At 38.3% G+C, this 17345-nt stretch overlaps 1 protein-coding gene across 4 annotated transcripts in view; it reads right to left on the bottom strand.

Annotated features, from left to right (window-relative positions):
- Positions 1–3796: 3796 nt before the first annotated feature.
- The window catches only part of LOC118418359 (E3 ubiquitin-protein ligase pellino homolog 1-like), a 24467-nt gene continuing 10918 nt past the window's right edge, over positions 3797–17345 (bottom strand). For 3 of the 4 annotated variants that reach the window (XM_035824244.1, XM_035824253.1, XM_035824237.1), the window contains exons 2-8: positions 15884–16015; positions 15421–15550; positions 12313–12414; positions 11479–11676; positions 10221–10508; positions 6208–6321; positions 3797–5262 (exon numbers count right to left, since the gene is read on the bottom strand). In XM_035824244.1, coding sequence (XP_035680137.1) covers positions 4900–5262; positions 6208–6321; positions 10221–10508; positions 11479–11676; positions 12313–12414; positions 15421–15550; positions 15884–16015 — 1327 coding nt within the window. In that variant the 3' untranslated portion in view covers positions 3797–4899. The remainder of the gene's footprint in view (positions 5263–6207; positions 6322–10220; positions 10509–11478; positions 11677–12312; positions 12415–15420; positions 15551–15883; positions 16016–17345) is intronic. The other variant, XM_035824259.1, reaches the window with a different exon arrangement.

Raw genomic sequence — 17345 nt, 5'->3', positions numbered from 1 at the left:
TCAAGAAGTGAACTAGTGTAGTAAAAGTGACACTAGTGTGGTAGACTGGTATCACTTACCAAGTTGGCATCTACACTCACGACTTCCATAGTAGTGCCACTTTTCAAACTATCCAGCTGGTTTCACTTCTATAACTACAGTCAGGGCTACCTCGCTAATGTTACTTCTACAAGTACAAGCATTAGGCTCCAACATAAAATACTTTCCCACTTTAATACTTGCTTGTCATGTTGACCGTCTCCGAAGAAGGAAAAAAATTCTTGTTTTTTTTTCTGAAATCAGGCGAAAATTAATGAGCGTGCAGATGTCATCCATAAAATTTACTTACTGTGGCCTTACCAACCATACTTTTTCTGATTTGAAAAAAAAAATTCAAATTAATGGCCACACCTCATGTTGACAAAATCTCCTTTCTCTCGTTTATAATTTTTCTTCAAACTTTGGACTTCGACTTCGAGCCCCTCGATCTCTCCTACCCCCGACTTTTTGCAAAAGTTTTTTTTTTACTAATTTTTCGACTGACCAACCCAATTTTTTTCTGAAAAAAATCCGAGAAACAACAAATAAAATTGGTGTGACCTGGAGGTCTGAAAAACCTACAAAACATTTTCTACAACAAATATGACAAAGCCTCAACTTACAATCAACAATTCAGAAGACATTTGGTACACTGTTTTGTTCCTTTTATTCTACAGTGACAAGTTAGTTACAATCCTAAGTACTTGACCTCTACATGTCACCATATACTCTAGCCTAGTGCTACTTGTTGTACTTACATGTACACAGATAATCGTGTGGGCAGGAAGACACAGATACTGTTCTATTCTCCCAGACTTTCCAATTACACAATCCAGTTGGCTTTTTCCATCAAGATCTTGGGTTTAAAGATGACTATTGTACAGTTGTTGTTTCTGGTAGCATTTCTTTGCTGCCATGGAGAGCGCCAGCCAATCTTTGAAGCAAAACGTATAACAGCCTTCAATGGTAAGCAATAGGAGCCACATGGCATCCTAACCAATGTAACTCGCTATCCAAAAATAGTAACTATACAGCTAGCGGCCTTTCGGTAATATTCTGGAGTGTACTGATGACTGTATTAAGTAATATTGTATCGTCTGCCATGCAAAGCCCTGTACACAGCCTCCAGAAACAAACCTCCATTCACTGACCAAATTTGTCTTTCTGTAGTAGGGATCTTAGAGGACGGCCATACACTTGGGACTCACACAGAAACAATGTATTTACAATGTTTTACAATACCCAAGTTCGGTCTTAGAAAATAAAACTTACCACAGAGGGCATATATATATATAATAGATAAAAAAATTGAGAGCAGTACATTTTGCAGTTGCACTTAGTATGATGGAAGTCACTGTACAGTTAGTGCGTCGGACACTTGGTACAAAAAATGCATTTTCTCTGTGGAAGTTATACAGGAGATCTCACATTGCAGCAACATTACACATTAACAGCAAGTGTGCCTTACAGGTATGTATTGGTAGGACTGTTTGTCATATTTACAACTGGGAGCTGGACCGGCCATCTTTGTTTCTATTTCCCATTAGATTATGATGACGTTATCCAAATTGCAGACATCACTAGTTAGTTCATGAACAGCATTCAGTGCAGATGACTTAAATCTGTTCCACAGAAAAACTTTAGAGCTTAGATGATGGGAAAAGGTTTTTGATTACTAAGACTGCTTTGGAAATGTCTCCAGAAAGTGGTTGGAGTTATTATAAAAGTACACAGCCTCGTTGTGTAAATAATGAATTGAGCTTTATAGTTCATCCACAACTCTTGCACAATTTCATGCATTGGCTGAAATGATTTTTGAAGGAAATTTGAGTTCAATTGGGATAAAACTATGATTTTTGCATAAAACAGGCTTACAAAAAATGTAACTGTACAAACTGTGGCTTGAAAAGCCAATGTACATGTATTTTGATGTGTTTCCTACATTACCCCCAGTGCGTTTGCAATAGAAATGCCTGTTTGCTGTACATTGAGTTCTGTCCAATATAACATGAAGCCAATACTTGAAATGGAATGGTGTCTGAAGATTAACAAGGAAAAGGACTCTTCTTGCAATTCTGTAAATGTTATGCATAATGGCAGTTGCTTGTGATTAAGTTAATTTTTTTTTAAATAGAGTTAAATAACTAAAATGGATCCACCCCTGAGGTATATATCATACCATATAACCAAAAAAAAGCATAATGCAACAGTCTAAAAAAAGATGGTCTGGCAAGACAGGGCATTGTGGACTCGAAACTGGTGATATTCCAGCGAGTTTCATGATGTGAACTTGATCACAGCCTGGAAGACCACAGACAAGTTTAACCAATAAGAAAGTACAACATTGTTGGTGGGACGCTTTTAGCTGGGAGTCACTGGAATGATACAACATGTCCTAGAAATCTATAAACACTGTTATAAATCAATGAAGTGTCCGCTGTGGAAGAAGATCTGAAATGAGAAAACCAAAAGATGGCAGTGGCATACACTCAACACAAAAAGTTCCAAAACTTGATTTTAATCAATCACTTCTCCGTTTACTGCCTTATCGATTCCATTTGTATTCTATATCATGGAAAGCTAATTTATTGCACCTTAAAATGGTACGCCATTTGTTTTGATTGTACATCATGGATTAAGTACTACTTAGATGTGAGTAGGTTTTCAAAAAAAAGTGCTGAAATTTCCATTGACCACATTCTTTAAAGATTTACCATCATGATTTTATAATAACATTTGGAAAATTTGTATTTTGCTTTGTTACGACCACACATTCGGTATCATTGCAAATGGTTATAGCTTTCCAAGGATATATTAGTGCGAAACAATAATTGATAAGGTGAAAATGGAGATATGATTGATCAAACTTGAGTTTAAGAACTTTTGCATTCAGTGAATATGATATAAAAATGACCTTTCTAGCTTATGATTGATTGGAACCATGTCCATAGTAAAATAACTTTTTGCAGAATCCGTGTCCATTACCACATGTGGTGCTAGCGTGTATGGTACAAAAGTAATGTTATCACCAAAATATCACTCCAACTTTTTCTGTTGCAGAAGTCAAAATAACTTAACTGTGGCATAACCATGGATGGTAATACTGTGCTGTTGTCTATGTTGTACTTAAGTTTTCCTGTAATTACGAAGGAAATATACCTACATTTGTACACGACCCAATTTGTGAAAAATGGAAAGACAGTATTGACATATCTGTCACTGAGGTAGCAAGCTGGTATGCCAAATACATACTATACACAAAATTAAATTAAAAAAACACACATTTGCCATAATACAATGAATTGAAGACAATATTGGTACTATGTTCCAGAAAGGCTTAACTTAAAATTGAAAAGCCAACTATGCCATGCAAAATATATCACTCAAGCCCTCACTTGTTTTACGTAAGTCCGTCAGGATTCAGGTATAAACATGTCCCAATCAGTTCCGATTATGTCATACCTGTGACGCGAATACGTTCGATACGGGTGTTCCGGACCGGGCAGTACGCTTCCGTATCACACAGGTTCGAAAGGTGTATCACACAGGCTCCATTCGAATAAATCGCACTGTTTCGAGCGGGCCGGTTGGCAATTCGAATACCTGATTCGGACGTTGGAACATTGCTGTTGCAACACTTTTTTGTTCGAGGGCACCAAATTTGTTCCATTTCTGGCGCATTTCGCATTAAAAAATGGGTTTTCTCAGGTGGGTATGACATAAGTAAAATACAACACAGTGTATTCCGTATGTACATGTAATATGTAGGTAGACAGCACCGCGGGTCGGGCTGATACCTTGGGTGATACGGAATACACCGTGTTGTATTCTATATATACGGCAAGCTGGCTTTCCCGAGTATGGATTCTGATGAATTAGAAGAAATAGTGGATGTTTCCAAGGTACGAAAAGCCAGCTCCAATATCATAACTGATGGGGACATGTCACGTCCTGGAGTCACAAAATGTTATCAGTCAGTCAAATAGCCGTCAGCAAACTTTTATTTTGCGTAGTATGTCGACTTTTCGATTTTAAGTTTAGCTTTTCTTTAACTTTTACATTAGTGTTCATGTTATCCTGGTATGGCCCCGATTTCAGAGTCATCACCATAAGCACATGGTCTAGGCATATTCTGTGTATTTTTAAGGTGTTCATATACATAATTTACTTAAGTGTTGAAAAAATGTATCAAAATAATGTTCATGAACTTAATAAATATAATAATCATTTGTCAGTTAATTCATTGATTAATCAATTGATAAAAAATGGAAATTTTTCCGCCACCATGCATAATGTTGTTGCCACTTTAGCACTTAAAACGGAGAAAATTGTGAGAAACAAGGACAACTGGTAGTACACATTTCACATCAAAATGTGACAATACTATTTTGAATCAGCAAATTCTTCTTGTCTTTGCTATGACCCTGATATTCACTCTGGCACTACAAATTAACAAAAGTCATCTCCGGAAAATTGTTGTACGATCTTGAAAGGATATTGAACAGAACTGCAATCTTGCGTAGACCATTGCAATGCCAGTGTGGACAGCAAGGTTTGGTTTGCTCTTTCTGTTACAGCTGCAGCGAAACATGACACTCTACTGAAGGGAGGCATTGGCAGCTTTTCCAGTAGCCGACTACATTACCATCCTACTCATACGAATGTCTTGTTAGCCCTTTGAAAGTCCTTTTTAAGCTGGAACTTCCACGACGCTGAAGGGCAACATTACAGTAGTGCTCGAGTGGCGTTTCTTTCTCTCCTCTTTAACTGGACTGGTGTAACAGTGAACACAACCTGCCTCTTGGGTTGGTCTTAAGTTTTTAAATTGATCCTAACTAATCTACCCGGGGGAATCCAACTTGCCTACCTACAGGGCTCTAACTACGTCCCGATATCATTCTGGAATATGAGCTTGATGAAGCCCTGCTCTCCTGTCAGTTGTGTCGCACAGAAGGGACAGGCTGCGTGGAATGCATGGACTCCGTGAGGCAGTGGTACTTGCGCCCAGTAGCGAGCCGTCTGCTCCGAGCACACGTGCCCACAGGGACAGAACGCGTGGGTCGGGGGACCACAGTCCACGTAGAACGCGGGCTCGTTCCCCATGTACAGGGGGACGTACGGCCCGACCGTGCGGCACATGGGACACTCTCGGTCACCGTTTTCGTTCTCCTTCTGTCCCCATAAGTGATGGCCGTGAACGTGTCCACAGTTGAGATAGACATATGGCTGTCTTTCTTTCTCCTCCTGAAAGGGAGACACAGGATTTCCTGTTCAAGTCTATGATATCTAGTGTTACTTTCTGCAGTAGCCCTCCCTTCCCACACCACAAAAAAGAAGCCTTAGGCCACACCAATCTAATCTGTTGCTTCACAGATTTTTTCAGAAAAATATTGGGGCAGTCAAAAAAAAAAATTGCAAAAAGTCTGGGGTGAACTTATATAGTTATATAACACAAAAAAACAAGGTTAGTAGTCAAGTTTTCAGCTTTTTATGGCATGATTTATCCAAAGAATCTCTTCCTTTGATTTGATACCACTGATCTGATCATGTGACCACAAAGAAGCTCTCTGGTTGGTTTATCAGCAGTATGTGCCCCTGGAATGGGTTTTTTACAGGTCTGCAATAGCAAAACCTATATAATTTTTCCTGTGACAATTTTTTTTCCAAATCGGAATCAAATGAGTCGGGAAATCCGGGAAGCAACAAATTAAATTGGTGTGGCCTTACCTATGGGACAGCTTTTAGACTCTATACAATACATTACACCATCATTATCACACACAACCCAACAAAGTATTTTAAAAACTAAAATTCTAATGATCATGGTCACATTCTCACAAATTACAGTGAGAAAGTCACAGTAGACTAAAGAAAAAAACATCTGGATACTGGATGACCAAATGAATACAACTGTTATAGTTACTCATCTGAGTTAGTCACTCAATTGCTTAGAAGTGGGAGAGAACAAAAGCACAGAAGAAAAGATGCAGAAATTCCTGGCAATAAACAGAAACCAAACCAACTCAGTGATTATACATCAATTTAGTAACACTGATAAAATTGCTTTATGCCAAAAGAAATGTATTACTGAGAAAAATTATTCATACATGAAAGAAGTCTTGTAGGTACAATGTACTTTGAAATGTAAGATAGTCCTGAGAAGAAGTAAGAACATGTTGTGAGACTTACAGTCACCTTGGTGGTCCTACTGCGAGTGGGGAAGGCCAGGGTGTTCAGGCCGACAGGACACTGGGGCCGGGCTGCATTGATCTCTTTCCGTAGCTCTTCAATATGTTTATGAGTCTGCAAGGGGAAAATACAGTACACCAAGTTACTAATCAAACATTTGTTTTCACAGCAGGGCTCAAAATACACTTTTGGGGGTCAAAAATTACTTGCACCAAAATATAATTACTTGCACAACCAAAAGTAGTGAACTATCAACCTTATTAATATATATATCTCATCTTCTGAAAATATTATAGATAGTTAGATGGTTTATTGCGCAACAATTGCATCAGTGACAATGTATGGCAATGTATATTGAGTAAAAGGAAGCACATGGTTTGTACACTTGGCTATTCCATTCATTTGTAGGGCATTTTATTCTTGCCTTTAAACTGTACAGACAGTTTCATAAGAATACGAATTTGGGCTTATTTAAAGACAATTTAATCTCATCAACTCGATGTGATTGCCGGACAGTTCGAGTGACAGCTGCTAGAATTCGAAGAGATCAATACTAGACTAAGTACATCTAAACAGAAAAAAACAGTTTCAAGCATGTCAAAGTCACGAACAGTCTCAATGGGATGATGCAAACCATCATGGCTACCATACTAGGCCTGGAGATGTCTGGATGGTATTTGCAATAACCTTAAAATGGAGAGAATGTAGACTTCTAAAAGGCTGTTTATATTCTTCCTTTGATTGATGCAAATGTGCTACAAGAAAAGCCCAAACTTGCCCTTGACCCTCAGGTCACAAGAAGCTGTGAATTTCAGGGACCACTTTATAAGGAGTGATGGTGGAAGAATACATTGTAATAAACTCAGTTGGATACAGATGCTGAATCACCACCCATGCAAGTAAAATTATAAATCATATAACCTCATCTGAACTCAACCAATTAACAGTTACTGCAAGTAATTGGGTACAAATGATATGTCTGAAAGATTGTCTGCCAGTAAATGATATACATGTCATGCTATCATTCAGGTGTATTGCTGCATTATTTCAATATCATGCATGTAAACATGTACTAGGTACATGTACCTTTATGCACACTGTCTCCCAAGGCGTATTGCCCTTACATTACCTTGGTGAAGTGAACCGAAAGCTCAACAGGCAATCTAGGCTGACGTGACATGACTGTCAAGTGTGTTTCTCCCTCAAACATTTTTGCATATCCACAGAGGCCTACCATACATAATATCATATCAAAAGATTATCAAATGATCTATTTTGCCCCCTCTGTGTAAATATCTTTGGGCTCATAGCAGTGGAGAGGGGTGTTCCTTACAACCATATTAAAATCTACAATGTTCTGCAACACCTTAGTGATATGTTACATGTAGCTGGAAGCAGACCAGTACATGTTAATATATATTACCCATGGGCAACATGAAGACATTCGTGCATGGTGAAGATTCCATCACATACTGTCTAATGTGAATAGGCTGTAGTATCCTCCTGAAGACAGATAGCAGATATTCAGTGGTAAAGTGGTCTAACAATTTATCCTTGCCACAGTTAAGACGACCAAGACGAATGCCACCCTAGGGCCATTCAAGTACACTGAGTATCCAACAGCGCAGGGTTCATACCAGGACAAGACGAGGAAAACCCTGATGGTAAATCCGATAGTGACTGAGCAGACGTGCCCAAGCATCCCTGTAGAATATTGCACATCCATTTACATCCATCAACTTCAACTTGTATACCCAAAGAATTCCCACGGACTGCAGGGAACTCTGCATGAAAGCTGGCCTTATCCTCAAAGATATAGCCTTGTAATTCCTTGAGTATGTCAAATGAGATATAACACAAATATATTCCCGTGCAAACCTGATATTCAAACATTTATGTGTAGAGCCATGCATTCTCATTATCATAAGGCCTAGGACAAAAAGTGTGGTGTTTCCTGTTTCCCTACCTACCCTAAAAAAAAACTGCCAATCCTGGACTTTTTTGGGGGGTGGGGGTTGGCAGAAGAGTCACATGGGTGCCAGTGACCTTGCCACTTAGAATTTTTATTCAGTCTGCTTCCTACATATAAAAACACTGCTTTTTTTTTTATTGATTTTATTTTGCACTTTAAAAACAATCATAAATACAGCAAATTAAAGAAAACAACAGAACGTGCAAGGGGAGAGAAAAAGCCGTGTGGCTTATACAACCTCTACCCCCTTCAAACTTTACAAATCATAATGCTATTAAATGAATATGAAGACCATACATCAAACCATAATAAAGGTGCTTGTCCTATCTAATAAAGGATAAATGTATCTATTGAATTAAAATTTAAGTTTGACATTGAAAGACAAGTGTCCTCATACATTACAGTTTACTTTGTTCAACTGTATTATAATATGTATCACTAGAGCTTTGGCCAGCCTAAAAAATTACAAGACAAACAAGTGCTTTAAAAAAGCTGGCATTTTGCCGAGGTTTGCGTGTGTAAACGTTTTTTTCTAGTTATTGGGATGTGCTGAAACTTTTGTTTATATTAAATGGATGTCAAAAAGGAAACAAGAACAATTGAAAATCACCCTCCCCCTGGACTCGAACCCGGGTCACACGGACCGTAGCTCTGCAAATCAGGCTGACGTCAGAGGTATTTGTGTAGTGACCCCTGAAGTCACTTCCCTGCATCCAAGCGCACTTTTCAGAAAACAATATCTCGGCAATCGTTTACCCCCTGCTTTAACATTTTTACATTGTCACGGTCTCCATAGCACATACATGTACTACAAATCTGGTAAGTTTGAAGGTCCAGTTCTTTTTCGATATTACAGGGCGATCAATGAAAAATCGTGGCGTGTTCGGAAAATTTTTGCTCTGGAAATCCCACGAATGAATATTAATTAATTCGCAAGGGACTCTGGGATAGGCTATATGTAACTGTTATATTTATATACGATTTATTAGAAAAACATTTCGCTTTTGTGAATTGCTAATGCAACATTAAAACGTTAAAGCAATAATTTGATTGTATGCTGCATCAATCTAAGGAATATCATACTTCATTCATTTAATCTAATCAAATATCAGGGGCCATTACGGATCACAAACAATGACTCATGACAGAGCTTTTAAGAAGTATACAAATGCATTGCAGATATTGAGCAGGTCCGTTCATTCCAAGATTCCAACATCACAACATCTCAACATCACAACAGCGACAGACCACAATGCATTTTGCCACAGTGACTGCAAGTGCAAAATGCAAAAAAGATCCCTATACCCACTGACCTTAATTTTTTCAGGACTGAAACAGCAAACACAACTTTTTTTTCATAGGCCTAACTACAATTGCCAATATCTAAAGCAAGCAAAAACATTTCCTGAAGAATGTAGATGCTACTAGAGTTTAAAGAGTTGTAACTGACTAGACCTCCACCACGCACACAATTCCATAGAAGATTTCTTGACATAACAAAAATGTTACAGTGACTTTCATGTGGTCATCTACAAACTAGAAATTAATATAAACTTTCACAGTACTTGGAATTTTATGAAACCAATACAGGTTTTGCTATTGCGAACTTATAGTTAAAAATACAGGTTTTGCAAATCTGTATTATTGTTCATACTTGCTGTACTAGCTTATTCATTCATATTTGCTGTAACAGCTAGCATTTCATTCATATTTGTTGTCACAGCTAATACTTTATTTCATAGAACAGCTAATATGATGACTGGCATTTCTAAGCTCTGATTGGTACAGAGTACCGGTACAAAACCGTTTTTTCTTATTGGACCGGTCCTGAAAAAATTAGGTGGACCGGATGTTGGACCTATTAGAAAATTAACAGATTTTTTTATCAGGAATTCATACGTTTTGGCGCTTGCAGGTGGAAGAAAATAGAAGAAGACAAAAGAACAAGAATACACCAGCAAAAACAACTATATTTCTTCCCTTCGGGAAACATAATTACACCTTCAACTTCTGCTTCTGAGGAAGACAGGTGATGTCTTACCGGAGTTTTCTGTAGCCCAGCCGAAGAGCGCCAGAGAAGTGTCGCCCCGCACAAGTCGATCAGGGTGCCATCATGGAGAACGTTGGACTCGTCATCGATCAGCTTGCCTCTCTGCGGGTTTGGTCGCGTCTCTCGGAGTGAGTAGATCCCGCCACACACCGACACCTCCCTCCAGACCCCAGCTTTGCACTCCTGGCCAAAACCTCCCGTGGGGTGCATAATTAGCACTCCATTGGTCGTCAGGCCGTCCATCGAGCTATCTGGTCTCTTCCATTTAGTTGCTCTTTCCTGGAAACAAAAATCTCATGAGTTACTACTATCCCTCGGTGGCTTAAAGAATTCTCTTAATGAGGGTTGATGCTGATTGGTTATCTACTAATGATAGAATATTCTAACACACAAATATGTGATGCATGAGGTAAAGTAATCACATTAGGTCAAGTCCCAGGCCAAATGCTGAACCCTATTCTTTTGTGTTTCAAACAAGTTCAGTCAAAGATAAGGTACAACATGTACAAAAAAGCTATCATAGTCCAGACTAGCATTTAAAAATCCTTCTTAGCTAAGCTATGACATACAGTAAATGCATTTAAGTTCACGGGGAATAAATTTTGTGGTAGGAAGAAAATGAAGTGTTCGCAGTGGTTTTGAGTTTTTCTTTACACAGCCAGTCGAAAGGAAACCACCTAAAAAAGGCTACAAGTGACTGGGCAAGGGTGCTACATGAACAGATGGATAGAACAGTCGCTTTTGGCAATGCTAGTGTGACCAATTGTCACTTATCTAACCACATCTATCCTCTGAATATGCAGTTCTTCTTGATAGTTATGTATCCAATGTTCAAAGATCGAGACAGTGTTCATTATGTGCTTTCTTACTATTCATGTCTACCATCATAGCTCTCATATTATAACATTCACTGTAGCAGGCACCTCCAACACATGGTGGGCATGTCAGGATTTATTAACAGGCCCATATCCTTCCTAAAGCCGGCTTTACAATTCACGTGAACGCCGGCCGAATCGGTCAGAGCTCTCCAAATTTCGACAACACCCAAGCAGAGGCGGTATTTATCACTGAAAATGCCCATTTGGAGCTAAATTCTTGATTTGTAAAGGGGACTTTATGCACACTCATAGTTATGCAAATGAAGATGTAAAACTGCAAACTATGTGAATTCACTGTGCAATATTCAAACATTTTTTAAAGAAAAATAGACAAAATTTACATGGGTATGAATAATGTTGTTAACACTTACCCCCAGGAAGATATTGTTGGAGGAATCAAAGCCTGCAGCATAGATTCTTGCTGTATGTGTTGGGTTTCTTTCTACCACAATGCGACATGCGAATCTAGAAATGGTGCTCTGTTGTACTTTACAGTCCTCAGCAGTCTTGTTGCCCGGCACGGTGTCTATCACTACAAAGTCTATAGGTGGCTCTGTTGATCGGCCAATCTGAGGAGGCAAAACAAATTAAAACAGCTTTAAAACAGTGTTAGTAATGTCTTTCAACATTTCATTGGTCAGCATTTACAACTTCAATTCAAAAAGCCTACATAAATTTGCATGTAATATGAACCATTTGCAATACAGTTAGCTACCTTGAACTGTGGATGTAACATAATCGCTATGATAATTAGTTTAGTGCAAATTCTTACAGTGGGCTAATTGCAAATGACAAGAAAAATACAAACATGAAGAACAAAATATCACAATATCAGATGACTAAATAACAACTCTAGACTCTTAACTTGACTTCATCTTTTGAAACAGTGGAAAATAAAAAATCCACATTTTATGCAATAACTGCATTTTTCAAGTGTTCGTCTGTAAACTTAGGAAAATGTGGATGGTATTGGTGGCTTCCCAAAAGAGTTCTTAATGTGATCAAACAGAGACAGTTTGACCTTAAAAATTAATTTTGTCTTCAATCGTATTGATGCACAAAACTGAATCCCTGAAGAAGTAGAAACAAGCTCGAATCTTACACTGTATAAATCGGTACAGTATAACATGCCTGGACACACATAACCCAGATTAAGTACAGGTACACATACAGAGGCAAACTATGATAGATGTTCAGAACCTCACCTGGAACATATCTGTGTCCTCATCTCGTACATACTCCACTACCACAGTCTGGTTCCGTGATAACGTGTACGACACACTGTGGTGGGACTTGTCTGCTACAATCTGCAAGTGTTACAGGGATGAAAGTCATGGTTTGAAATACCACCTGCATATGCAGGTTGGTGCAGGTAAAACTGGAGCTGTGCAGGTATTTCTGGTGGCTACCTGCACCTAACCTGCACTAGTCCATGTACTGTTTTTTTAATGTAAATATCATATGATCTAGGTGTATGTGGATTGTTATTAGCTGCATTGACTGTTACCACCTATAAAGTATAAAAGAAAAAATAGGAACAGTTCATGAACAATTTTAGTACAATCCATACTTTCTTAATTCATAGTGGTGCAGGTAAAATTTGTCTTGTGCAGGTATGCAGAAAAAGGATTTTGAGCCCTGAAAGTGGAATTAAATTTGGAGAGAACAAGGAAGACTTCTTTGTTTCCATCCATCATAACATTTGTTTATTTTTGTGTTGTTTATTTATTCGCACAAAATACATGAATCAATACAGGACAAGAATACATAAAAACACTACAGGTGCAGGAGGAGGGGAAAATCGAAATCGGCTTATACTAAGCCCTCCTCTTCTATACTTAACAATATAAATATTAGTCAATAATTAACAAAAGGAAGGCATGGGATATGATAATAATACAAAAGAATAATAAAAAATAATAGGAAAATAATTTGACGTAATAATAATAACTGATACTATTATAAGGGACTAGTATGGTTTATGAGATGTGTTTTCAGGGCACTTTTAAAGAAGAAAGAAAAGAAGAAGTTTTTTGTATGTTTGTCTGAATGCTGAACATTCCATATTGTGACACATCTGTATTTTACGGATTTGTACAATCTCACCAACACCATGTTTATCATCCCCAGGCTATGATAAAGCATTTTGAACCAACCACACTATCCACAACTATAAACATTTACATTAGATGCTTTAGCAGATATCACGGCTAATCACCTAAAATGCTGTTATCACTACAATACCATATACGGTTGTTGCCAGCTATTGTGTGCCTGTTACATTTGACGTCTTAAACACACCCTTCCTCATTCTGACACATAATTTAGAAACCTGACCTTCACAGAAGAGGACATGAACCAGTTTACATTGCCATTTAGAGAACTAACATGACCTTAACCCTTACCATTACATGACTGTGGCTTTGTAGTTAAGAGTGCGATGCCAAGAATGTGGCTCACATGAAACAAGCCCTATCCTGTCCCCAATAAGAGACATGCTCATTTTCATATATCAACGGGGTAGACAACATGCATTTCTTAGGTTTCCACTAACATTTCTTATGTTAGTGGAATCTTGCTAGATTTTAGCACCCTTAGATCACGCTGCCATAAAGATACTACCGGAGACGACAGATTGTTTCACAACTGCTGCGGACTATGATTAATGAAACAGCGATAAAACTGTTTTGCCTTGTGTTTGTTGCTGTATGGACAGTTATGTTCACATTTTGAGATATTTTCTATGTGATGTTATGTGGGCACTGATGGATGATCTATCATGTGTTAACCTTGTGAAGTTAACCTTTTCAGATACCATTGGTGAAAGAAATATTTCCTATGGCCTGTGTATAATATGGTCTTTGTTTTCTGTGTATTGCACACAATCTCAGCTTTCCATAACATATTGTAAATGCAGAAACTTTCAGGGTGGTTTAATGTTCACGGTTTTTGCGGTAGCCGCTTCACTTCCCGAACTTAAAACCACTGCGAACATTTTTCCATGGCAGTAAGATACTATAGTGAATGGTGCTACTGCGAACTTAAAACCACTGCGAAAAGTCCTTTTTCCCACTACCACGAAATTAAATCCCCGCAAACTTGAATACATTTACATTACAGTATTGTTTTACCCATTAAGGTTTATGGTAAACAAAGCACAAGTCACAAAACAGCACAGAGGTGGTTGTGGCTAATTTCTACATTGTAGAATTTGTACCTACATGCTTGTGTGGTTTTATTCAACAGGAAGGGTTAGAGCACTTCACGTTTTATCAGCAATCAAGTAAGGTGCTGGAATGTCCCATGGAATGCAGTATCGGAAACAATCCAGGTCTGTTTCCTTTTGTTAAAACAGTAGTTCAGGTTAAAGAGATCTGTCCAAACCATGCCAAGAGAGGAGTAATCTCTGACAGAGTTTGTCTCATAACTATTTGCAATTATTGGCATTTGATAAATAGTGGATAACCACAAGTAAATAAACACAAGTAGGCCTGTGAATGACTTGAAAGGGTGCCTACAACCTTGGTTAAATCTCTGGGTGACAATTAGGAGTAAACATGCGTGCAAAGGTCATATCTCAAGGACACTCAAGGCCAAGTTGAAAGGTTTAATTTGCCACAGAGAGACCTTTATTGTTTTATACATCTTATACCCTCAAGACTTTGATTACACATTCTATCAAAAAATAACAAGATGTATTTCTATTTCAAATCAACAGACAATATCAACTAATATAATCAAAATCAATTTCCTAATTAAAAACTAACCTACCAATTTCCAGCTGGCAAACTGAATTTATTTTTTTCCTGCAATATTTTCTTCAGTACTAATGGACTCAATTTCTTCTTTCAATAATATCTGTACAAAGGATATTACAAACTTGTCCACCCATACATGTACATGTATGGGCTGGGTTACATCATGCAAGGCTGCATCATAAAATATTCATAACTGAATGAAATTTCTGCAACACTACCATCATGAATGGTCTCCATAAGTGTTATGTAAAGCTAAAAGGCACAACCCGCTGTACGTGCATGCTTTCATGCTGTACAGGGCAGGCGCGTCGCCAATACTGGCACGTACGGGGGCGAATCCACAGCCCGATGGCACACAAAGTTTTGCCTCAACGTAAAAGTTCTACAGCGTGTCTGCGTGCTCCAAAATCCGTCGGATTCCCTACGAGTTCGTACGGAGGCGGCACTTACCGATTACGCCGTTACAGATCCCAAAAGATTGCCCACGTTTTGGCACGTAGACAGCACGTATTTGCACATACAGCGGGTTGTGCCCTTAGTTTAAGGTGCACCTACCTTAGATGCCTGTGGTGTTTTGGCAATGTGATGGGTGGATGGCTTGACCCCATTGGCTGCTGCTCTCTTGAATAACGTGAAGCGTGTCTTGCGACGACCCTTCTCTCCATACGGAAGTGACCCATTGTACCTGAAATGTTAATTCCCAAGTTGAAGACATTTTCGCGGATATGTTTGTTAAATTTTGAGTGATAACATTTCTTAAGTATGAAACTAATCCATCTAGCCGTTCTTTACTTATCTTTTCACCAACACCATGGCTTGTCATGGAGGTGATAAACTGATGGAATAAGTGTAGCTCAAAAAGCAGCTTGTAAAACTTCACCCTTTTCTCCTCACTCTACTAAAATTTATCAAGACAAGATGAAACCTTCAGTCCATTCTTGTGCTGCTGGTATTTACTATAGGCAGTTTACTAGTGAAAACAAAAACAAACAAATAATGCAGAACCAATATTACTTACCCCAGTACTACAAGTTCTCCGTATTTGAGCTGCGCCTTCTCAGGTGATGATGGTACCTCTCCGTTCTCTTCTGTGCTCATGTGCTGGGCCTCTGTCTTCAGTTTCTTTGCTTCACAGCGTTCACTGTCACTTCTGGGAAACAAGAGAAAACTACTCTTTAATACATTCCTGTGGATATACACTAGACAAATTTTACTAATCACAACTTCGAGAATAAGAAAAAAGCAAGGACCAGGGCTCAAAATACCACCTGCATATATAGGTTAGTGCAGGTAAAATTGGAGCTTTGCAGGTATTTCTGGTGTCTACCTGCACCTAACCTACACTGGTCCATGTTCTGGGTTTTATACATAAATGTCCTATAATGTAGGCGTATATGGATTGTTATTAGTGGCATTAACTGATACTACCTATATAGAGTATAAAAGTAAAAATAGCAATGGTTCCTGAACAATTTTAGTATGATTCATAGTCATACCTCCTAAGTTCAGAGTGGTGCAGGTAAAATTTGTCTGATAATTTTCAATGTTACCTGCATTAGTGCATGAAGGTATGCAGAAAAAAAAGTATTTCAAGCCCTGATACATGTATGTACATCATGAATTTATGACAGATGTTTTCTTCCTCAATACCTGCAAATTTCATGGTAAATTGTGAAATATTTGCAGAATAGCTAGTACATTAAATGGCTAGGTGACAAATGCTGCACAGCAGCCATGCACAGTAGACTGTGCAAATCCAATAACAAGTACCAAGGAAACTGGAGCAAATGAGCCAGGACATTAGTTACTATGGCAATGGCACAAGGGGTCAACAACCCCCTGGTGACTGCCCTAAATTGATCCTTTATTTTGTGGACATGTTAGACTTAGAGAGATTCAATACTGGGCAGGGCTAGAACTGACATATATAACACATCCAGAACAAAGCTCACAATTGTTTCAAGATGGCTACTATTATAGTACTAAGTAAACATGACTATTTCTTGTCCACAATTTAGTCATTCACTTTATCTTTGTAGTAAATTATCATGTTATGGCTGTTAATGTTAGTGAGGAATTAGATATACTAACTTGATAATAGTTTAGTATGGGCTAACAAACACTTTCCAAGAAATGTTTGCATCACTGCATTCTCATTATATCATACACTATGTAAATGCAGAAATCATAAAGGAATTTCTATAGAATAATACATGCACAATTTGTACATGTAGTTGAAGGCAATATACAATGTATATATATATATATATATATGTCACAGGAGAGATGTCGATCCAGTAGAATCGTCGATTCTCCTAGGAGAGATCTCGATCGGAGCTGGTCCTAGGGCCAGCTCCGATCGGGGTCTCTCCTAGGAGAATCGACGATTCTACTAGTATAGATTGCGATTGGGGTCTCTCCTAGGACCAACTCTGATCCAAACTCAAATGATGCTAAGATATGGAAACAGACTGCGATCG

The sequence above is a fragment of the Branchiostoma floridae genome, chromosome 1 (genome assembly GCF_000003815.2).
Source record: "Branchiostoma floridae strain S238N-H82 chromosome 1, Bfl_VNyyK, whole genome shotgun sequence".
Classification (NCBI taxonomy): domain Eukaryota; kingdom Metazoa; phylum Chordata; class Leptocardii; order Amphioxiformes; family Branchiostomatidae; genus Branchiostoma; species Branchiostoma floridae.
The sequence above is the reverse complement of the archived record's forward strand: the minus strand, read 5'-3'. Positions and strand labels throughout refer to the sequence as shown.